Source organism: Felis catus, chromosome A1, assembly GCF_018350175.1.
Source record: "Felis catus isolate Fca126 chromosome A1, F.catus_Fca126_mat1.0, whole genome shotgun sequence".
Lineage (NCBI taxonomy): Eukaryota > Metazoa > Chordata > Mammalia > Carnivora > Felidae > Felis > Felis catus.
The window spans coordinates 199,965,493-199,991,022 of NC_058368.1; the positions used below are offsets into that span (position 1 = coordinate 199,965,493).

General features: G+C 36.5%; 1 protein-coding gene across 3 annotated transcripts in view; it reads right to left on the reverse strand.

Moving 5' to 3' along the window:
- The window catches only part of ITGA1 (integrin subunit alpha 1), a 158,395-nt gene that overhangs the window by 81,089 nt on the left and 51,776 nt on the right, over nt 1–25,530 (reverse strand). For 2 of the 3 annotated variants that reach the window (XM_003981422.5, XM_045037296.1), the window contains exons 2-6: nt 19,425–19,545; nt 6,193–6,305; nt 3,473–3,561; nt 3,256–3,367; nt 2,511–2,638 (exon numbers count right to left, since the gene is read on the reverse strand). In XM_003981422.5, the coding sequence (XP_003981471.2) occupies nt 2,511–2,638; nt 3,256–3,367; nt 3,473–3,561; nt 6,193–6,305; nt 19,425–19,545 (563 nt within the window). Of the gene's footprint in view, nt 1–2,510; nt 2,639–3,255; nt 3,368–3,472; nt 3,562–6,192; nt 6,306–19,424; nt 19,546–21,738; nt 22,081–25,530 lie in introns of those variants that run through there. The other variant, XM_045037300.1, reaches the window with a different exon arrangement.

The window sequence follows — 25,530 nt, forward strand, 5'->3', positions numbered from 1 at the left end:
GAGCATATAAACAATTGATTGTTTACAAAACTGAGTTCTTTATAAAACAGAGTCATGGGCACAGAACCCCACTGAGGCGGTGATTATTTTTGTAAGATAGCCTTGTAGATTTCCTTCCTGGAGTTGTAGAGTAACTCCAAACATGTCACTGCTGCACTAATGTCCACAGATAGCTATAAATAAATAAACTTTTTTTTTACATTGAAATAGATAAATTAATTTAAAAGTAAAATAAAATTTCCAGATGACTAAAAATATCAGAAATAACAAGAAAATATTCCAAGACTATTTTTAGCTTTGGAAAGAAAGGCTTGGATAGGGAAGTAGAATGGGGTGGACAAAACAGGTGGAAGGGAAGATTGGACATTATGGGGAAAGGCAGTAAAAGAGGGGAGAGTTGTGATCCAGCCATCTGGTCACAGGTATGTCAGTGCAGAGGACAGAGTGCCAAGGGGTCTGGCCAAGGAAGCTATGGGCAACCATGATGAGATAAAAAGGACCAGAAACCTACTATTTAGGGACATCAGACTGGACCAGCCCTGAAACTTCTCCAAACAGCTGAACTGCAGCTGGAAAGCTATGGTTTCTGATCTGTCATCAACAAGCAACTTACTTTATTTAACAAGTTACTTAGCCTCTCCTATCTCCTCCATAAATTGAGATTTGGGGCTTAAAGTCCTCTACAATTCCATCCAGCTTTAATTTTATAGCCCCATGAAACTGTATTTACCAAAGAGAGAAAGGATTGGGGAAGAGGGCAAAAGAGGAAGGGAGAGGTCCTCGGCAGGGGGCAAAAAAAGGGTCCACGTGAAACATGTACCAGATGGAAGAGCAAGTCACAATTCTAGAATGGTCTTTTTCTTTTTAAGTTTATTTGTTTATTTTGAGAGAGACAGAGACAGTGCAAGTTGGGGAGGGGCAGAGAGACAATAAAGAGAATCCCAAGCAGGCTCTGCAGGGCCGCATAGAGCCTGATGGGGAGTTTAAACCCACAAAGCCATGAGATCATGACCTGAGCTTGACTCTGATCATGACATGATCAAGAGTCAGATGCCTAACCAACTGAGCCATTCAGGCACCCCTCGAATGGTCTTTGAAAGGATGCAGGCTGCCTTATGCCCTGTATCAAGAAGAGATACCAAACTTCTGGTAATTCACTTGGGAAGACTAATTGCAGATGAGAAACTTGCATCCAGGAAAATTTACCTTTTGTGATGCATAAAAGTCTATTTTTCAAATAATTTTATACTGATTTCAAGATGTTCTTTATTGTCCAGAAGGATATACAAAGGCTTACTCCTCACCTAGCTCTCACCTATTCAGCCTCGGAACACAGCCATATGACATTTCACTTTGAGGTTTGCATCTACTTTGCAATTTTTAACTACCATCCTTTTGGGGAAATTCATTTTGTAAATGTGTGTGTGTGTGTGTGTGTGTGTGTTTGTGTGTGTGTGTATCTATCTATCTATACATACATACATTTATAGGCATATATATATATATATATATATATATATATATATACAGAAGCATATACAAGCATATCGTGTGTGTGTGTGTGTGTGTGTGTGTGTGTGTGTGTGTGTGTGTAGTCATGTCCTGTACCAGGTGTGGGTGTGGCAAACAATGCAGTCAGACCACTTTTTCAGTGCCTCAGAAATTTCTCCAAAGTAGAGCTTCAGAGAGAAAAGGAAAGACACCGGTCTGCAGGTGCAGATCTCACATCTTCTTTGCTCTCCTGCAGTCCCCAAACCATGCAACAACCATTTGACTCTGACTCCAGTGCTAATTCCTGTTCTCAAGGCACTGACCTCACTATGACATTTAATTTGCCTGTTATCCACTGTCTTCTCTGTATTTTAAGCCATATGGCTGTATAAGTTTAATCAGCATTAGATTAATTAAACCCAAATTCAGTGTCTAAAGTGGGAGAACCATGTGAGAAGCTTCACTTCATTTAATGGCAATAACGGGAATGTGTTCAGAAACAGATACTCATGGGGAGAAAAAAAATATCCAGCTTAATGTAGCTAAAGCATCGAGCACTTGGATTTTGCTTAAGAAATTATTAAAGATGAGAAAAAAATGGTCTTTAAGCGATATCCTGTGATCACTTACTAATGTACTTGTATAATATAAGAGAGGGGATTTAATGTGATGTGTTCTTTGGGATGTCAGATTAGTTTCCACAAATTCTGAAACCCTGTTCTGATATTACCAAAGCTGGCTACACTTACTTCATAAGTAAGAATTCAATTATGATTTATAGGGGATATTTTTCAAGAGCATCAGAAATGGCAGCTTTCATTATATTTTCTGTTTAGAAAATAACAGGGTCTGCCAGTAATGCCCCTTTCATCAGGAGGAAAAAACAGGGATATGGAATATAAAATTCATCCTGAATATAAGCTTTATTGATTAATTTATGTTCAGAATATTTTGTTTTATTAAAAATCTATGCATTTTTATCTTTAGAACAACAGAAATCAAAGTGCATAGCCACATACCTGTGTCTGTTTAGGACCAATATCCATTCTTTCAAGAAGGTCATTTAAAAAAGCTGTAACACTCTCCCAGGGATAAATACTGTTGGAGCCATCCAGCACGATGACTATGTCCAGTTGAGTGCTGCATTCTGCAATAAAAGGAGTCAACTGTGCAAATTTCGAGTTTATCTTTTTAGATAGTATGAAAGTGTATGAAGTGTTTTCATGGCTGAAATAGGCTCATTTTAAAAAAAGATAAGCTGGTAGTCTACATGGTGGACACATTGCTTCTATAATCAGAAAGAAGTAGTTTTACAAAAATAAAGTTGATAAATACCATTACATTCAATAGCAATGGGTTTGGGATTCTTATCAAGTAAAACACCTCTACTGAATTGTAATTAACATTGTATGAATTATCTTTGGAAGTTTTCTCAGTATGAATTTATGTAACTGTTCTCATTCTGTGTGTATTTCAAGTGAGATTACTTTCTTCAAAGAGACTCATTCTTTAAATAAAAACAATGTGACAGCTTTAGCTATGATGTTTAAACAAGACTTTGTTAAAGGTTATTTACACTAATATCAAGTCCAAAAATAGCAGTGGGGTTTGGTTATATATTGGCAAAGCAAACATTTACCTAAATTGGTAATGCTGGTAGCTGAGAAAATACTTCAAGCTTTTTGGTATGCTCCTGTGTATATATATGTCTCATTCACTGCTTACACTTTTCAAACATGTAAGAACATCACATAAAATCTGTACCTCGTACAGGAGCAATGGAGTTCACGACTTGAAATGTGGAGCTAACATCAGAACAGATTCCAGTTGTGTAATGTAAATGTCCACATCTATAGGCATACAAGGGCCCACATGCCTTTTAAAAAATTAAAACCATAAGATTAAAAATTATATAACAAATTTTATAAAGACTTACAATGACGGCATTCTTGGCTCATTAACTAACTCCTTGCTTTCTTACCAGAAACCCTCCATTTGGGTTGGTGACTAAAGTTGATCCAAACGTCATGTTCTCCTTTACTTCCGTGACATTGGGAATTGATGTATTAACTAAAAATAGAAACAAACTTTTATGAGGGTGGAAAACAAAGTAAAATTAAGTGCCTTCTCGTTAGGATATTCTATTTGCTTTGTTCATATCATAGCACATTTTTCTTTTGATTCAACTAAATAGTCTTCAAAGTATTATTAAGGAATATAATGAACAAGCTAAGGCTGAAAACCTGGCTTATGTCCCAGAAATGTTGTCTGGATAACTGTCTCAAATACTTCTGCTGAACTGTAAAAGAATGCAGAGCTAGTGGGGCAATGAGAAAATGTGGGACAGCCTTTCACACATTTTTGCTAATTAAAACAAATAGAATACTTAACCTCATAATATTGTAGATATATAAAGGAAACTTAAACACTTACCTTGCATGCTATATCTGTATGTTATAGATGGCCAAGGATATAGCATCACTTCTGACAAGAAGAGGGAAAATGGGTAGTAGAGCAGAAAAAAACCCCACCAATATATATTTTGAACATCAATTTCACCATCATGGGGACATCATGAAGTTAACAAAGAAAACTAGAGCAAGAAGGAGTAGTGGTCAGGAAGTTCGGGTAAAAGAAACAATGAAGGGATGCCATTTGTCATTCCAGAGGGAATGTTGGGTCTTGAAGCAGGCCAACCTGGCAAAAGTGGCAGGAAGTTCCACTTATTCATATTGAAAAAAGACAAAACAAGACTGGGCAGGAAAATCAAAATTTTCTAAACCCTGCTTAGCAGAGTGCTGAAACATTTGAAAGTGGCAAAACTCAGGTTCCAGAAAGATTTACCTCACTCTTCATGCCCAAAAGTTTTTCCTACCTTAAGACCATTATAGATGCAGAGTGAGGAATGGAAGCAGAGATTCCTGAATGGTCACACTGTCTTCCTAATGTGAGTATATTGGTCTTTGTCCCAGAGTTTAGTCTGGTTTGCCTTGAAAGCACCTGGAACTGGACCATTATCTACACTGGTCTTGAATAATCTGGATTAGAGTTTTTTATACTAGAGTTGATCCAGGATGAGCTGGGACATTGGGATGTTAGGGACCACAGCAGAAATGTCTCCACTGTTGTCGATGCAGCTAAAATCTCCATGCTAATGTTAAAACTCCATTATAGTTTTTGGTAATGAAGGAGTAGCTCCTATTAGAACAAGTCTTTTGCAAATAACTCTAGGAAAAGGAAAAAAAAAAGAAAAAAGAAACAACCATCTGAAGGCACTAGAAAGCAACCAAAAGCAGACAGAAACTGGAGGGAAGTCTATACTTGTAAGAAGAGATTAGCACTGGCTGAGTTTCCTGTTTATGTGCTTGCTTTCCCCCAAGGGAAGGTCCTAGCTATGGCTAAACCTCAAACAGTAGTCAAAGTCTTACTGTTTTGAATAAACAGAGGACAGAAATTAGGGTAATGACAGAAGCTGTAAAGTGAAGGGGTATATCTTGGAAAGTAGAACCACAAAAAGAGAGTTCTAACATACACACGTATGCTCTGTCCAAATATCTAAAGCACTTGAAATGTACATATATATGCAGAGTAAACTTCAAACAGCTCAGCTACAATAAGAAGAACTGAATGGAGATTTTAACTGCTTCCCACTGCAGTTCAGAAATTGAGTTCAGCCAAGTAAACTGTCTGCTAAAACAAAAAGTTAAGACTATTCAAAGGCAAATAACAGATCTAGAACCTCTACACTTATAACTCAAAGGTATAATCCAGGACATAATCCAAAATTACTAAACATAAGAAAAAAAAGGAAATGTGACTCAATCTCAAGAGAAAGGTAATAAATGGACATCGATGTTGAGATATCCCACATGTTGTAATTATCAGGCAAGGATATTAAAGCAGCTATTATAACTATGTTCATAAATGTAAAGGAAAATGTTCATAATAAACAGGAAATTGAAAAAAGAGAACTGAAAAATAGAATATTTGAAATAAACTGTTAAAGTATGTGTTATTTTAATACATTTAATACTGTATAGAACACTGAATTGTAAGTCTTGGATAATTCTAGCAGGAATTTTCTAGTTATGTTCTAATTATAGTGATATTTCTATCAAATATATCCATTTCTACATGAATTTACCTTGTGCTATTCTCTTTAAAAGAATTCATGTACTATAATTCTTTCTCTGCTATTTTATTAAAAAATTTTTTTTAATGTTTATTTATTTTTGAGAGAGAGAGAGAGAGAGAGAGAGAGAGAGAGAGAAACAGAGGAAGAGAGAGAGAGGGAGACACAGAATCTGAAGCAGGCTCCAGGCTCTGAGCTGTCACCACAGAGCCCAACGCGGGGCTCAAACTCACAAGCCATGAGATCATGACCTAAACCAAAGTCGAACACTTAACCAACTGAGCCACCCAAATGCCCCTGCTATTTTCTTTAAAAACAAACAAACAAACAAACAAACAAACAAACAAACAAACAATTAAATTTTGTGGGAGCAATGTAATGGGCCAGGTTTTCGGAAAGTTCTTTTATTTCTAAAGTTCGGAATCAAGATGTCATTTTATGTGAATTTTAATGATAAGAATTGAAGAACATTTATAGATTATTCTCATATTTTATTGAGTTAAAATTATTTTTAATGCAACTACTGAGTATAATTTAGGATCAGACTTTAATGTAAAGTCTTTACATACCAGGCAGATCCAACTTTACGCAAGGTAATTGTTTGCTTCTCCCAACTGGACACTTATAGACATCTCCAGTTCTGTTCTTGGGTTGACCAACTAAAGGAGAGCCAATAAGCACCCTGGAAGTTAAATAACTCAGTTAGCATTTTTGAACAAAGAGAAACATTTATTTTAGTTATTTCAATGACAGTAGTTCTCATAGATATAATTATAGTTACCCTGTGTTAGTAATGCAATGCTATTGAAAATAAGCTGAGTTTCTTCCCCAAATTGCAGGTGATGTGAATTAAAAAATCATAAAATACATAGAAGAGAGATCTCAGAATATTTTATTTATTGTATTATATATCACTTTATTATATTTTTTATTTGGGGGCTGAAACAATACTTGTTGGTTAAGTCTGCTGCTATATTAGTTTATAAAACACACATGGTAGCATAAGTGACTTTTTCCTAGGAAGAACTAAGAATTTCACAGGGAAATTAAATATTTGATTATCATAAGATTTAATATTAGTATGTACTAATTTGTAAGCACTTAAAAAATAAGGATAGTTATGAGACCCCAGGTTAAAATCACTTACTGTTTTTTCAGACAGAATTATAAAATCATTTTAATAATAATTAATGAAAAAATATAATCATGATTTATTTTAGTTCTAGGAAGCCATTTAACAAGGTCTCCTATGATATCTTCAGGAATAGGATGAATGAATGTAGTTGAGTGTTAAGGCACTTGGGTGGATTCACAGCTGTTGATTTGCTGCTGGCTGAAAAGCCATATACAAAGATGCTGATCACTGCAAACCAAAGGACGTTAATTATGTACATAAGACTGTACTTGGGATTGTCTTAGCATATATCTTTATTTATGACTTTTGTGAAGATACAGAAAGCATAAAGGTATGCGTCAAGGAAATCAATATACCTATTTGGACAATCAGAAGTGTCACAACATTCTGGAACAAGAAACTTAATAAACTAGTTAAAGTTTAGTAAGAACCTATGTAAATAACTTCACTTAACTACATCAATACAGGATGTGGGCAATGTGATTTAATAGGAATTCATGTAAAAAAGACATGGGGGATTTGTTGATAGGAAGTAAGCATGAGCCAACTGTGTATTTCAGTACCAAAAAATGCTAATGTGACCTTAGGCTGCATTGCTGGAAATAGATGCCCTGGTCAAGGAAAGTGATCACCCCTCTGTGCTCTGCACTGTCAGACCATGTCTGTAATCTCCAAATTAAGAGGGACATAGGCACAATGGAATGTACTTAGGAGACTATGACTCAGATGATTAAGAGCCTGGTAATTTTGTCAGACCAGAGATGCTTGAGGGAAAGTTGGGGATGTTTACTATACAAAAAAAAAAATATCTGAAGGAGAGTCGAGAGGTTCTGTCAACTAAGTGTAGGTACTTAGGGAATATATTTTTTTAAATATATAAATATTTGAAACTCTGTCATATTGAAAGGGATGGGGCTTATTTTGTGTGAATCCTTTGGGTAAAGCTAGTACGAATAGAAGTGTTTTATAACAATTGCAAATACTGAATTATTGAACAGAGTCCCTAAAACATAGTTATTGTAATGCCTTTGTAAAGCCATTCTTTATATGCATAAATAACCATAAAAATGTTTAAACCTTTTAATGCATAATTCTTACTTCTGGAAATCTATCCTTAAAAAATGGCCTAAATTAAGGGAAAAAAGGCTAATGCATAAAAATAATGCTCATAGTGTTATATATAATATGAAAGATTAAAAGAAATATGGTCAACAGCAAGAACTAATTATTGCAGAGACATTCTATACAATATTTCAGTCATAAAACACAACAGCTAATAAGATTGCATGGTAGTATTAAAAATATTTATGACCCAATTCAAAGTAAAAATCTACCTAATTTAGTGAAAAACTATGACAATTCAAAGTGAAAGATACCAAATTATATTCAATATATTCATCATAATAGCAATGATAATTATAGCTAGCATTTATTAAATTTATACCTTATGCCAGATATTGTTCTAAGTGCTTTCCATATACCAAATAACTTAATCCTCTCCATTAAATATAGCATGAACTTTGGAGCCAGACTTCACAAATTCAAATCATGTTTTTGTCATTTACTTAGTTGTATGATTTAGGAAAAATCACTTATCTTAGTTTCTTCATCTGTAAAATAGAAATAACAAGAGTACCTACCTCACAGTATCATCACAAAATCTGAATGAGTTAATGTATATAAAATTTAGCTCATTGTATATGCTATTTAAATGTTGGTTGTTGATGATGATGATGATGATGACTTTTTCAGCTGACAGGACTACTCAATGTAAAACATAGATTAGGGGTGCCTGGGTGGCTCAGTTGGTTAAGCATCTGACTCCTGATTTTGCCTCAGGTAATGATCTCACAGTTTGTGGGATCGAGCCCCACATTGGGCTCTACGCTGACAGTGCTGGGTCAGCTTGGGATTCTCCCTCTCCCTCTCTCTCTGCCCCTTCCCCACTTGCTCTCTCTCTCTCTCTCTCTCTCTCAAAATAAATAAACTTAAAAAAAATCCACATAGGTTAAAAAGGAGTTCACCAAAAACCAAATTACATTAAGGACGTTATGGTTAGTGTTCTTTCTCCAAAATTTTTAAAGATTTTTATAACATGATTGATTAAATTAGTTTTAGAGTTAAAACAATTTGGAGAAAAGTAGTGAGCCTACTATTTGGAAAGTACTTAAGTTGAGGCCACATAGATTGATCAATGTTTATTAAGAACATTCTATACACCCAGCATTTACATCAGGCCCTGTGGATATGAAATGGATCAAACACAATGGTTTTTAGATTGTTTAAAACTTAGGGGGGAAGCAAAACCATAAATGGATTATTATAATACTCAATAGGTCAGAACTTGGTGCAACTTCAGCAAGGTATTAGAAGCAAGGAGAAACAGCTCCCTTGATAATTCAAATAGCTCAGGGTAGCTGGAGTAGAAGTCAAAACTGTCAAGCTAAATAGAGTCTAGATCAGGAATGTTCTGATAGTCTAGTTTAAGAATTTTAGATTTATTATATGAAGGGGAGAGTTGGGAACCACCAGTGCTTTAAAGAGGGATGTGATATGATCAACTGCTTTACGAAGCTTGTTTGCTTGCAGTGTCATGAATACATTTTTGGGAAAGGGGCAAATTAGACTCAGAGAGTGAAAGTAGGGGTTTCTCGACCCAGACGAGAAAGGAGGATCTGAATTTAGGAAGTGGAGAGGAAAGGAGAACCAATTCTACAAATACTTAGACTATCAGCTGTCTTAGTTTGAGTTCCCCCAAAAGCAGACCCTCGACAAGGACGTTGGTGCAGGTAGATTTAGGGGAGTCAATTCAAAGCACAAACAAATGTGTTGATAGGGAAAATGATAGAGGGAAGGAAGAAAGGCCAATAGAATGCACTGATAATGTGTTACTTCTGTAGGCTTCTGGGCTCAGTCTTGCTGGGGACCATCTCAGAAACTACATGGAACATATGTGAGCATTCTATGAGCATGGTTCAGGTGCTAAGAGTAAATGCTATTGCCTTAAGAGAGTACAGAGTAAGAGAGCTAAAGGAAAAAAAAATAGCACTTAAGATTTTAATGAGCAAAGGAAGAAAACTAGTAGCAGTGTCCAGAGAAGGAGAGAGACAATCAGAAAACAGTGGTATCACAAAAGCCAAAGAGGGAAGAAAATAAAGAATGGGAGTGTAGAGCAGACTTCGTTTCAAGAGTTTTGCTAAAAATGAGGGAGATGGGTCATGCCAATGTGTGTGGGTTTCTTTTTTTCAGGCAAACCATTAAGGGTTTGAGGTGGATTTAAGTTTATTATGGAAGGCATCTGGATATGGATAAATGATGTTGAGAAAAAGCTAGTAACAAGAGAAAGGCCAATATTACAGAAGAGAAAAGAGATCCCCTGAGCTGGTAGAAAGTGTGGATCCAGAAGGACAAATTTGTCTTAGAAATGAGGAAAGGCCACGGATTCCCTAGGCAGGGATCTGGGTGGCCCAGTATCCAGAGGTTTGAAACTGTGGTAGATTGCTTAGAATTTTTTTCACTTTTGCAATGTGACATTGTCCTTCACTGCCCTTCATTAATGCAGAATCTGTTTTGCCTCTTGTTGGAACTGGGACTTAGTTGATAAATAGAAGGCAGTCGAAATAGAGACATTGTGACTCCAAAGGCATGAGTAATGTATAGAATTGTGAAATCAATACATCGTACACCTGAAGCTAATGTAACATTACATGTCAACCATACTTTAATAATTTTAAAGAATGTATTACAGATTCCACTTCACTCTTTTTGGAAATCTAAGACCACACACTGTGAAGAAGCCCAGTTTAGCCTAATGGAGGAGGAGGAGAGGCAACATGGAGGAGAAGCAATGTTTCAGCCGACAGCACGGACTGCCAGGCATGTGAGTTAAATCGTCTTGGGCCCTCCAGCCCCAAGTGAGGTACCAGATGAGCATTCATGCAGTTCCCACCTATGCAGTCCTCAAAATCTTGAGAAACAATATAAATTATTGTTTTAACTCATTAAGTTTTGAGATGATTTGCTATGAGCAAGAGATAAGTGAAACAGGAAGGGAGGATAAAGTTTTAACCTTGGGCCCGTCCCTCCCTTCCTTCCTTCCTTCCTTCCTTCCTTCCTTCCTTCCTTCCTCCCTCCCTCCCTCCCTCCCTCCCTCCTTCCTTCCTTCCTTCCTTCCTTCCTTCCTTCCTTCCTTCCTTCCTTCCTTCCTTTCTCCCTCCCTCCCTCCCTCCCTCCTTCCTTCCTTCCTTCCTTCCTTCCTTCCTTCCTTCCTTCCTTCCTTCCTTCCTTCCTTCCTTCCTTCCTTTCTCCCTCCCTCCCTCCCTCTCTCCCTCCCTGCTTCCTTCCTCTCTTCCCTTCCTTCCTCCCTTCTTTCTTTGGAAAATAGTAGAAACATGAAATTTAGGGACAGAGGTAGTAGGGTGGTGGGCTTGTGAAGAGTAATGAAGATTTAAACTGTCAGGGCATACGTAGGCCAGTCATGCAGCCCCTCAGGCCAAGATAAGGTCAGGGGTGCTCTGGAAGTTGTTTCTAGTGTAGTTGTAGGACAGGCCTCCAAAGACATTTCCAACTCTAAGATTCCATCATCCAAATAGAGCAAATTATTAGTGTGTAGAGGAGTGCTGACTAGTTTAGAAAATGTACCATTAAGTGGGGGAAATTTAGGACAATTGATGAAAAGTGAATTCTTTTTTAAATTTTTTTATTTTTTAAAGTTCATTTTTGACAGAGAGAAAGAGCGTGCATGCACAAGCTGGGGAGGAGCAGAGAGAGATGGAGACAGAGAATGTCAGGCTGTCAGCACAGAGGCTGACAGGGGCTTAAACCCCACAGACCGTGAGATAATGACCTGAGCAGAAATCAAGAGTGGGACACATAACTGACTGAGCCTCCTAGGTGTCCCAGTGAAAAGTGAGTTCTGAACAGCATGTTAATAATAAAGTTACTGTGAACTCTAAAACAGGAGGGAGATCATGGATAGCTCAGGAAAAAAAGGTGGAGACAGAAGAGTGACGGCTTTTAAAACCAAGGTGATGAGGAAGCACAGGTGGTTGGAACACAGTGTGAAGCTGCTGCATAAACCGGAGCAGAGAGGCCGAGAGTGGTAAGAAGCAGACTTTAAAGATAAGGCTCTGTGGTTTATATTTGATGTCTGAGGCAACAGAAAGCTCCTAGAGTATGGTGATCCCTGGAAATAGCAACTGGAAACATGTCCTATTGTGTATTCTGGATAAGCAAGCACTGAGGAGTGAGAGCTCAGAAAGTGGTTGTGTAGAAGCCCAGGATTCAGACAGGGGGTGTGAAAGCTGGGATGCAGGGTGAAGAATGGGTTAGCAGGAACAGGATATAAAACAAGTTTGTGTGTTTTCCTAGGAGCTATTTGTTCTGACATCAAGCTTGCAGCTCTATTCACTACTTAATCCGAAATTAAGTCTCACTTTTCCCACGCTATATAAAAATAACAAGATCCTAGAAAAGTATCAGCATAGTGTTTATGGAATTTCAGGAATCTCCAGCCTTCTCAATTCCCATTATCTTGCTATATTTTTTTTCTTGCATACTTATCACATTCTGACCTACCTGTTTATTAAGTTTATGATTTATGTTTTGCTCCTTCCTTCCCCAATAGAATACAACCTTTACAACAGCAGGAACTGTCATCTTATTTTGTTCACTTATATACCCTTAATGCCTATAACAGTTCCAGAAACAAAATAGCACTCAAGTGAAGTGAACAAATAAGACTGTATCAAAAGCTCTAAGAATCTGAATAAGGCAGACCTGGCAATTTATGACTCATGTAACAGGCCAAGAAGTCCTAATTGTGAAGTCTTCTCCATTTTACAGGCTGAATATTTTGCACAGGCAGAATGCCACAGATGCCTTTGCACGAGACAGGGGGCATTTCTACAGGTCAAGGTTCCAGAGAATCCTTGTTGTTACAGGACAGAATTGGCTGAAAGTCAGAAGGCTGTAGTTCTACATCCTGGCCCTGACACATACTTGCTATATAAAACCTTTGGCAGTTCGTTCTCAGAGTGCCAGTTTCCTGTGTAGAAAATGAGGATGGTAACAATGATATCTGCTGAAACCCACAGGGTCAAATGTGAAGACTCAAAGCACATTGTATCATGAACTATGGATATTGTTATTTTAAATTTTAATGCAAGTTTGCTTTAGCTCATTATATTTTATTTCTATTAGATTTTTGCTTTTTTCATGGCAAATGCATTTCCATTGCCATGATCTGTGTGCAGAGTAAGAGGACTAAAATTAAAGAATGTTCTGGATCTCATTACTGACCTCTAGAGAAACACCTCGTCAACTCGAAGATCATCAAAGTGTGGGAAATAATTCTCTCTACACTCACTCTACAATGACTAATTCTAATTCTCCTTCACTCATTCTAAAAGTTCACTCTATACTCTGTTCTTCTCCATGAAAAAGGTCCAATCGTAATAAAATTTAGTAACCTGAGAAATGTTTGCTATTCATATAGTCATTCTTGTCATTACGATCATTATTTTATTTATTTGAAGAGTAGCTGGTCTGTGACGTCTCTGCTCCATATTTATTTTTTTTCTCTGTAAAAGATAGTTTTCTAGAGATTGTTGTCTCATATTTACATTATTTCATGAATACTCCTTTCACCTAACTCTTTTTTGATGTCCAAGCCAAAGCAACTATCAGAGTGCCAAGTACCCACCAGGCTTTTTTTTTTTTTTTTTAATGAATGGAGTGTTTGGTCATCTTAGAGAATGAAGTTATATAGTGGACCCATTATCTGCAGTGCTTTCAGTCATGAAAGGTAGAGGGGTGGAAATGGGGTGAGCCAAAGAAATGACAAGTTTAGCAAGGAGAAAAATTCAACTTCAGAAGATATTATAAACAATGCAAAATAAATATTATATTAAAGTTGTAAGAGAAAACGTGATAGAACCTTTGAAAAGTCTTTTTACGCCAAGCCTGAATAGGCTTTACTTAAAACACACATACAACAGAAACAACATCAATTACACGAGTTCCTTAGTAAACCTTACCTGGCATCATAGGGGAAAGGCACAAAGCCAACATATTTTGATATATATTGGATGGAGGATTGGCTAGGAAGGAATCTTCTTCATGAAAGCCTACTTTGAGAGGCCCACTGAGGTCACTGAAGCCCTCACTGAAGCCACTGAATGGTTGCTGGAACAGCAGTTAAAAGGGCTGATGCACATATTAAAAGGAATGAAGCAAAGGAGCCACAGAGTGGAAAGCCCTGAGACCCAACATCTTGAATTTTCCCATTTGGCAGAAACTTTGCCATACTGGTGATTACCACTAAATCTGGAAAGCTTGTGCAATGCGGAGCACATTTAAGTTTCTTCTCTTCAAAGAAAATTATTAAACTAATTGTGTTCTTTGTGAATTTTTCTGAACCACATTGCAATTACTTGGATGTTTCATCTCATAATGAACAACGGCTGATCTTAATCAGAGATATAATGTGTTCTGCTACTGAGAAAACATGTGGTTTTCTGAGCCAAAGATAAAGTAAATTACATGTCACGGTCAACTTCTGAAAGGTAAAGAGGGCATAAGGCTGCCTTTCCTGTTAACTGTTAATTCTTTCCAAGGATTAAAGTAAGGCTTTCACATGCACAGACTGCACTTATAATGTACCAACAAGTCTTCCTTCTTTAGGCATACTTCAACCAAGATGTAATATGGGTCAGGGTGATATTTTTAAAAATCTGAGGTTGATGGGCTTCCAAAACCTGAGTAGTAAATATGATTTATGAAGGTGCCCACCTCCGGAGAAAAACTGAATAACAAAACTCATATTCTCCCAAATATGACATTTATTCCATAGTCCATTTCTTAAAGTAAGTATGCACCGTGTCTGATTTTATAAACATTTACAGAATATCCAAAGATGTTTCTAAAATTTATTTCACATTACCAATGCCTGGATCCCTTTAGAACAATAGGCTGCTACAATGCCATCCTTCAAGGTTTGGACATTTAGATTTTTGTAGTTTGCTTACTTTTAAATTCAGTTGGCCACACTGCTTTTGTTACTCTGGTATTTCACACCTTTTATATAAGATCATTGTAGACATGGAACGTCAAAGTGGAATTAAATTATCTGACATTCTTATACATTCAAACGCTCACAAACTCTCACGTGTATACTAATACATAAAGTCTAAAACTGCAAAGATTATTATCAGCACTTACTTTTTAATATAGTTCTAATAAAGAAAAAAAAGCACCAGCCTAGGAGTGGAGAGACAGGAGTTCTATTTTCAGCTCTGGCCCTGAGTAGTTACATTTCCCTGTGGAAGTCACTTACAAAAAACAAAAACAAATCCTTTATTGAAGTATGGTTGACATATTAAAAGTTGTACGTACTTAATGTATACAACTTGATGAGTTTGGAGACAAGTATACACCTGTAAAACTATCACCACAGTCTATGGCATAAACATATCCATAGCCTCCAAAAGTTTCCTCCAACCCTCTTTAGTTATTATCATTATTAGTATTTTGTGCTAAGAACACTTAACCTAAGATCTACCTTCTTAGCCAATTTTTAAGTATATAACACAGTATTGTTAACTACAGGCACTGTGTTGTACAGTAAATCTCTAGTATTTATTCATCTTGCATAACTGAAACTTTGTACCCTTTGACAAATACTTTGTTTTCCCCTCCTCTAAGCTCCTGGTAGCCACCATTCTACACTCGACTTCTAGGAGTCTGACCATTTTAGATTCCTCATAAAAATGAGATTATGTAGTATTTGTTCTGTGTCTGGTTTATCTCACTTAGCAAAATGTCCTCCAAGTTCATCCATGTTGTCTTAAATGGCAAGATTTCCTTCTTTTTTTAAGACTGAATAATATTCAATTGTATGTATATGACACATCTCAAAAATCTATTCATCCATCAATGGACTTTTAGATTGTTTTCAAGTCTTAATTATTGCAAATAATGCTGCAATGAACATAGGTGTGCAGATATCTTTTCAAGATCCTGATTCCATTTATTTTGTATATTTACCCAGACAGCTGGGTCATAGCGTGGTTCTATTTTTAATTTTCTGAGGAACCTCTATACTATTTTCCATAGTGGCCGCAATTTACATTCCCACCAACAGTGCACAAATATTCCCTTTTCCCCACTTCCTTGCCAACACTTATTTTTTGTGTTTTTGATAACAGTCTTAAGAGAGCTATTTTTGACATTATTTTTGCATGTGTGTGTGTTTGTTTTTTCATTAATGATAACAGGGAGTTATACTAGATTAAGTTGTTCAGCCAACAAATAACCATTGAATGTATATGATGTTTAAGGCCCTGTGCTAGATGCTGGGTAATGCACAGAGTTGCAAGTGGGAAGCAAAACCAGTCCTTGCTCTCTAAATATTTCCTCCAATATATTAACTTCTCCCTTTTATCTATATTCCATTTCAAGTTTCCAATGACATTACTCAAACCATTTAAAACCATACTTACCAAGTTCCTGATAAAACTTATTTTCCCTTTTGTGTACATTTGTCTCTGAATGACTACCCATTTTCCAACCATCCAGTGTAGAAATCTTGGAATATGTTTGATTCCTCCTACACCTTCATTGGACACTTCCAAACTTCCACCAGGCTTTGATGGTTCATCTAAATTTATCTTGCCTACACTTTTCTTTCATTCCAGTTCTCTCTAACCTAGCTTGGGACCTCATCTGTTAAGCACCAGATTGCTATTCTTGCTTGCCTATAGATTCCTCAGCTTTCAGGCACTTTTTTCTCCAATCCAATTATTTAAATGTAATATTATGTGATTTCCTAAACCAAGTTTCATAAATGGTTCTTTTTTTGCCCTTTTTAAATATAATTTATTGTCAAATTGGCTTATATACAACGTCCAACGCTCATCCCAACAAGTGCCCTCCTCAACGCCCATTGTAAATGATTCTTAATGCCTGCACTTAGGTCCAAGTTTCTTTGTCTGGCTTCTAAGGTCTGCCATTACCCTTTCCCCTCTACTCTCCCAATGTCAGTCCTTTTTGCTTACCAACACACTCACTTCTCAAATCTATATCCCTGCTTATGTGGCTTCCCAGATTAGAGTGGCATTGCTTCTTCTCTTATTAAAAGTTAAATCATCTTTCAAGGCTCAGCTCAAGAGTCAAGAATCACTTCCTCCTTCTTTTAACTCCCATTGATTTTACAGTCTTTATTATACTGATTAGCACTATTCTTTATTTGTAATTATTAAATATGAGCCCTCTATTAGGTTATAAACTTTGTATTTGTCTTATATCTCCATAGAATGTAGCATAAGCTAGACACATGGGATGTATTACATAAATACTTGTTGCTTGACTGGCCCATAGTTTATGCTATGGCTAAAGAAAAACTCTAAATAACCCACCAACAAACATTTGTACATAGACAAGCTATATTTCATCAAGAAAGCAAAATGTATAAGGCACGATCTCTAACCTAAAAAAAGGTTAATATATTATTATTAACATTATCTCACATGTGTGTACAAAATTCTGAATGGTTTGTCTAAAATTCAATTCAGTGTAGGCTCATTCAGAAAGGCCATTAGCAACATCTCCCCCCCCCCCAAGTCCCCCGCCCCAACTTTATTTTCCTATCTACTCTGTGCACTCTTGTTTCTTTCCAAATGATGGTTTGGCTGTCTTCCTTTACTCATCTACACATTCAAGATTCAAGAATGTAGAAGGCGGAAAACTCACAATAGGATGGGCTTATAATAAGGGACAGAAAGAAACTAAAGAGATCAAATGGGTGTACCATTTGATGAACTCTTTATTACTGGGGAGAAATATGAACCTTTATTACTCTACTAAGATTCATTCAGGTAACTAAGGACTGCTGATAACACATTGCCCTAAAATCAGGGAGCCTGGACTAGATAATAGAATAAGTTTAAGGGATTTCCTCACATCAGAACATGAAAATCAGACTTTCATAAAATAGGTTAAAAAATTTTGAGTCTCCTTAAGTTCATTTTAAGTAAGTTGTTTAAGTCTTTAAGGCTTGTTACTTGTTATATTTCTCTTTATTTAAAAACAATTGTTAATGTTTATTTATTTTTCAGACAGAGAGAGAGAGAGAGACAGAGAGACAGAGAGACAGAGAGTCAGAGTGTGAGCGGGGGAGGGGCAGAGAGAGAGGGAGACACAGAATCTGAAGCAGGCTCCAGGCTTTGAGTTGTCAGCACAGAGCCTGATGCGGGGCTTGACAAACCCTTGACAAACCTTGACAAACGCATCTCACAAACCACGAGATCATGACTTGAGATGAAGTTGGACATTTAACTAACCGAGCCACCCAGGTGCCCCTGTTGTTATTTCTCTTTAAAATTTATGTGACTAATAGTAATTACTGAAAAGTAACTTTCATATATATTTTATTTAAAAGTTAAGCTTTTTAAAGAAAAATATATACTGACTTTCAGTTTGTTATAGCTTATGTCCAAGGAGAAGCTCTGCCCGCTCACATTCATCTCTGAGAAGCAGAGCTCCTGGAATTGCAGACATAATGCCAGCAGGAGAAAATCGGTGTCTAGAGCGATGACTTTTCCCATTTAACCTTAGAAGGGGTGGGGATGGAGTGGTTAGTGAGAGTACAGGAAGGAAGGACAGAGAACATATAATTCATACTCTATTATTAGATTTTTCACCTAAGATATTTGTAAGGAAAGTAGAGACTGAAATGCTTCCAAAAATTCTAGTTTGTACCTAGGATATAATATCTGTACATAGAAAATGTGAGAACTCAAGTTCTTACTATTGATCATTTTGGGGAAATTATGATCAAATTAACTGTAAAAAATAAAGTGAAACATCAAAAATCCATATCTTTTTATTTGTGAAATATAGTAGAGTGATTGATTACTGTTTTCCTAGGAGATATAAATCCCTTTTTGTTTATTCTTTTAGTTACTAGAATAATTTAATTTACTTTAAGTTATTAAACTGAAGCAAAGTTTAACAAATTCTTGGTCTTTTTTTCCTATAAGTTCCAATTTAAAAAAGGAACACTAAAAATTACGTTAAGTATACAGCAAAAGAGCTTTAATATTAATTTTGTGTAATTTTCAACAAGTTAAATGTGGTTTAAAAGTCATACCTAAAGTGAAATGAACTATTATCAAAGGGTTTAAAAGTGTATAAAAGAAATTCAGTAAAGTTCATTATAAACTATAAATCAAACTCAGTAGGTCAGTAAATCACCAAAAAATTAGTCCAATAATATTTTGTGATATTAACCCTTTTGATCTCATTGGGATCTCATCTGGCTCCCAATACTTGCAGCTGAATTTTAGCTATTCTAAAATGAGAACAATCAAAGAACTCTTGTCAGAATAACATAATTACAGAACAATGACTATTTTGGACAAAGACCTTCTTTGAGGTCAACACAGGCTTAGAAATCACTAACCACTTCCTTTAATATTGCCAAGGAATTTTCCTTTTTTTTTTTTTAACTGGGTCAGTTTCCATTACCGAATGATTAAGACTGCATTTTCTACCATACATAATTCATTCTGTTGAAGTCTCATTCATAAAACAGACTGTAGCTAAATAAGATTTTCCATTATCTTAGAAGAAAATTAAAAAACAACACAACAAAATCAACCAGCTTACCATTTTCCTTCTTCATTTTCATATTGTTGAACAGTATATCCAAACATGTCTTCCACTGAGCCACTGAAGGTCATTGAATTTTTCACATCAACATTGAATGATACGCAGAAGCCTAAAACAACTTTAAGAGGGGAAAAAAAGTCCAGTTACACAGAGTTAACTAAGATTCCATCATGTTTTGAATTATGGAAGACATGATTAAAAACTGTGCTCTTATTAAAAAGAGCGATGATGTTCAAAAAAATGAGAACTGCAAGAAACGTCTATGATATTAACCGCATTACTGACTTTAAACCAATATCATGGCTAAAGAACTCAAGTACTGACATTCGAACAAAATCCTATAGTAATTCAGTAGCTATACCATTCCCAAAGCTTGTGATTTCAGGATGTGTGAGAGAGCTGGCAGAAAGTCATGCTTATTTGTGCCTAATGGGAGTTACGGATAGCTTTCCAGTAATGAGCCCTACAGGGAATCATGGCACTAATGAAATGTAAACAACTTCATTTTCCTGTTTTGACTACGCAAGTATCACCATTTAAATCCTCAGGACAGGAAGCTTTCTCCTTGCTGCTTCCAAAGGAAAAGCAAGCTGATTGTCTTCACCCAGAAATGGCTTCCTAAACAGGCCTGAGATTTGCTCTGCATCCCTCTCAATCAATATGCTAGAATCTCCTTAAAGTGTTGTCGGTGGTGATAAACACATAGGTTGCTGTCGATGATATATCTAAATTAGATGACATAGCTAGAGTTTACTCAGTGCCTGGCACATATTAGATATTCAATGAGGGCTAATTCTCTTCCATTTCCTTGTAGTTCAGATAATGAAAACACTTTACAAGTGAGACTCTCTCCTAAAAAGAGTTCTGAATGGTGCCAAATTCCATGTTTGGTACTAGTTTTTAAAGTATACTTGTGAAATCACAAAGTATTCCCCTCCTAGATGAAATTAAGAATTCTTTCCAAAGAGCACTCCCTTATAAAGTTACAAAGCATCATAAAATACATTCAGAGGTGATTAAATTCACTGTCCTTTGTTAAAATCATGATATAGCTACACATATCCTGAAAAATTCTCTTTTCTTACTCATTATAAAGTCTTTCATAAATATAGTCTAAATTCAGACTCAAACTCATTCTATACTCTAATTTATTATCTTCAAATTTTAACATTATTAAGTTCTTTTTTTGCCCAGGGTTGTACCTAATTTATAGAAAATTTTGTCCTTAAAAAAAAAGATATTTATATATACTTATTTATGAAAAAGGATACTTATGTACACCAATTTATAAAGTTGTCCTTGATTTTTCCAACTGGAAATAATCTTTTAACTACTAAACCATTCTCTTTCATCTTTTAAATATCTCTCATGAAAATAATTATTAAATACTATTTTATTTACATTGTAATTATCTGTGTGTGGTTTTCTTCCCCAAGATTAGAAACTTCTTAAAAGCGGAGACTCTCTTACTCATCTTTCTTATCCCTTCCCCCAATCTAGCACACTTCCTTGTACACAGATGGGCAATAACATATTTGTAGAGTGAACACATTGAAGGAGAAAGTGTACCAGTTGAAGTTAGAAGTGAACTGGCAACTGCTTCATTTTAGTTCAGAAAGACTTAATGGAGATGGAAATTTTCCAGTTAGATTTTTAAAGGGAGGGAGAAAGTCAACTTGGCAGTGTGAAGAAAATATGTCCCAAGGATTTGGGAGGGTTTCTGCAAGTAGTAAGAAGCAAAATGGGACAAATATGGTTACAATATCATAGAGAGATTTGCCTGGCTGGCGTGGAAAATGCAGAAAAAGAATGGATGGGTAGCATAGGTCCATTTATGTACATTTCCTGCTCATACTTCAAGTGTGATGAAGAACAGCTGGTTACCATCTTCTGCGTAATTGCCTTTCATATATTTGAAGACAGTTTTAAACACAGTTCACTCTACTCCAGACTATTTAGTCTCCTACCTATCTCTCACTGGTTTATTTATTTTTAGAATTTTTAATAGATCATTTTTTTAAATTTTTAAATATTTATTTATATTTGAGAAAGAGAGTGAGACACAGACTCCAAGTGGGGAAGAGACAGAGAGAGAGAGAGAGAGAGAGAGAGAGAGAGAGAGAGAGAGAGAGAGAATCTGAAGTAGACTCCAAGGCTCTGATCTGTCAGCATACAGCCCGATGTGTGGCTTGAACTCATGAGCTATGAGATCATGACCTGAACCAAAGTCGACTGAGCCACCCACGTGCCCTAAGATTATTTTTGACATGAGAGATACACAAAGTAGTATGTCTACAACAGGATTTCTCACCTCTAGTGCTATTGACATTTAGAGTCAGAAAATTCTTTGTTATGAAAGTCTATCCTGTGTATTGTAGCAGCATGTGTGGTCCTTGTCTACATGATGCCAGTAGTACTGCTTGCATTGTGAAGATCAAAAGTGTCTTCAGACACCGCCAAATTCCCCTGGGACCAAAATTGTTCTGGGTGAAACTCACTCTTCCGTAGATAAGGACCAGAACACCACCACCAAGAATGTTGTTGAAGATGATGGAGAAACAACTGGCCTGCAGACCAGTAGCATTTGTATCACCCAGAGCTTGTGAGGGATCCAGAATCTCAGGTTCCATTCAGATTTCCTGAATCACTGTCTCCATCCCCACAAGATCCCCAGGAAGTCCGATTCCTGTGAAGGTTTGAGAGGAACAAGTCTATAATATGGTACCCCTCTTTCATAATGTTGATACAGGTAACATAATTTACCTAACTTAAAAGTATTCACCATCCTTTAGACAAAAGGCGGGGGTGGGGGAAATTATCTTTAATCAGGGTCAAGTTCACACCTCTTGAAGTATTTTTCCAGAAGTTTATTATCCTTACTGTATGTTCTCCCAAAGGCCATTCATGATACTCCTCAATATAAGACCAAGAGCTTTTGGTTTCCTTTTTAGGCCTGTTTATTCCACATGTTGTGTGGAATGTCCGGGGGTGTGTGCTGCGCTTTTTTTTTTTTCTTCATTTCCTGTCCTCAGAATTCTACAGGCAATTTGCCCAAAGTGATCATAAATCAGTCTCTTTCAAGTTTGCTAAGGCACAAAGGAGCCTGAAGCACAGGAGATGACATAAAAAAAATAGTTTACATCTTGTTCTTTTGATTTAAAGGAGCACATAAACAGTGAAAGCTTCTCGTGGCTTTGAGTTCGATGTTCGTTTTGTTATACTAAGTTGTCTTGGAACTTTCTGTATCAGAGGTAAAGCAAAAATCATACTTATTCTCCATCAAAGCCAAAAAACAAAAACAAAAACAAAACAAAACTGAGGTGGCTTAAGCAGTCATATAAGATGAAAATGATGGTAAATAAAACATAGACAATAGTTAGATGTCAAAATGAAATTCTGATTTCCATGCAGCAGCAAAAGGGGGATTTTTCCCTTAATAAGCACAACATTGCATACTTATTATGTGTTGCTCTTCACATGCTCCTTCTCATATAATTTGTCCCAGGCCCTACAATGAAATAGTGTTATTATCACCACTGTACAAATGGAGAGTCAGAGGCTCAGGATAGCGGAGAAATTTGCCCACGTTTCCCCAGGATTCCCAAACATTCACCTGAATTCAATATCTACATCTTATCCCTAAAACTGAAAAGGGATAGAAGGTGATGCAAAGATGGGTCTAGAAGAGAGGCTACTATTAGTTCATGTAATTACATCTCCTGAGGGGCAAAATTGGGGAAGAGGCCCTTCTAGAGTGGTCATAGCTAGGGAACTGGGGATAAGGAGAAAGATTGGAATGAGGAGAGAAGTCATGGCTACAGAGCTCTAGATAAAGAGCATCATGAGGGACTTCAGTCAAAACATTCATGTTTAGGTAGAAAAGAAATAGAAAGGCTTGCTCTCTTTCAAATATGGCTGTATGTGTTATATACCTAATATATCTAAGGACTATGAGAAGGAAGAAAGATGAGGAAGAAGATGAGATTGTTAGTTTTGAAGGGTACCTCTTGTTAAAAAAATCATTTTGCACAATTTCTTTGCCCCAGGATGGAATTTGATTTGTAAGACAACTAAATGAGAGAAAGAGAAAAAAGAGAGGAAGAGAGGGGAGAAATAACCTACAATCGTATGGTATTTTCTGCTTATAAACATTTTGCCACTTAGAAACATTTTCATATAAAAAAGGTATTGAGCTAGACAATAAACTGTGAAGGTTAGGCAAAACAGCAGTGACTATTCTTTTCTTGTGTGTTAGGAAACTGGAGCTTAGAGGGGTAAAGTGATTGGCCTAACATTAGGCTGTGTTAGTGGCAGAGACAGGACTTCAACATTTGTCTTCTGAGGTCAAATCACAGACTTTCCATGACAACAGTGCTATTGAGGTGGTCAGATTAATAAAAGTAAAAATAATAATCGAGGTCAAGAGAACTCTCAAATGGGCCATGAGGGCTCTTAATCATCTTGTAGCTTTGGATTATTTGAGGATAAGGACTGGCAGGAAAAGCTGAATGAAGGGGGCAAAGTCTGGGCATCTCCCAAGGGCATTGACTCTCTGGTCAAAGAAGACCTTCTTCCTCCACACATCCTCTGAGTTCCAAGAAAAGTCACTGCAGCCTGTTTGATTTTTTTGCTTCTTAATGAAAAAAGTCTGTCTTTCACAGGGTGGTCCAGAAATTCTGATCTAGTAATATCCAGACTGAAGCATTTAATAGCTAATGGAATTTTGAATATTTAAAATTCTAAGCCAAAGGGAAAATCAAATCAATGGTGACTAGGGATAGATATTAAAATGCTATTGCCTTTTTCAACAACTTCTTATACATTTATCCAATCTGGAAATAGGAGAAATCATGGTATTAGCATTATATTTATTGTTTTTAAAGAGGGAAATGCCATAATATTAAGATAGGAAATAGTAATAATTGTGTTATTATAGTTGATGGTTTTTAGAGCCAATTCTTTGATTGTATAGAAAGATGCTAATCTTTAGAGATAGATGAACCTAGTCTTAAACACAGCCCTTTCGTTTATACTCTGTATGTAATTATTCACATTTATTCAACTACTCCACAAATAGTCATCAAAATTTTACTTTAGGTTGAATATATACTTTAGGTTGAATATATGACTCTACCTAGAGGTAGAGTCATAAAAGATGGTGCTTCTGCTTTCAAAATACAGTAAGTGATTTAATTTCTATGAGCCTCAGCTTATATTTAAAATGAGCTTATACACGCACGCTTTATAGGTATTGGTTGCTGTGAGAAATACACCTTATGTATGTAGCAATAGAGAATGCTCAATAAATGAGTTAATTGTGTTTGTAAGTAGAATCCAAAGAATCAGTTTACCATGTGGCAGTTGAATTTTCTTTTGGAAGAGGATTCCCCACCCCAATCCTGATGACAATTTGTACCTTGAAAAATGACACAGATGTGTTATATCAGTGGGGCAGGACATTGGGTTCATTGACTCATTTCCAAAAACAATTTCCTGTTTCCAAACTGGCTGCAATGACATGTGCAAATAAAATCTAAGATGAGGGCATCAAGCCTTCCAGGTGAAAGAGCTGGCCGAGGAGGAAGAGTGTAGATGATTCTTGTCCTTCCAGTCAGAGCTCTTGGGTTCTCATCTCAGACCCTCAAGAATATTTATGATACCACCCAGGTTTTGAGCCAACAGCAAGTCAAGACTTCTCTTACATCAATGCCAATCTACTCTCCTCTAACCTATTTCAAAGATTACAAGTGTATTCCAAGGACAGGATAAGCCTGAAGTGACTCTTTCAGTATACTCAAGCCATACTAATAGTCACAGCCTTGAGCCACCTGAGAATCAGATGATATACCTAGCCAGTGCAACCTGTGTGTGCAGAGCTGCAGAGTCCCCATCCTCCCCAAACCTCAATGTTGGTACATCCTGGGTCCTTCTTGTATCTCTTGCTGTGCTACAGCCTCTTGGTGGAAAGAGTTTATCCACCCCAGCTCAAGTGGATATAAACTCCGAAAATTATATATGCTCACTGTAACTAATGATGTGATACAATAGGTATTTCATATCACTTCAAATTTACTTTTCTTTCTCCCTAAATTCAAATAAAATA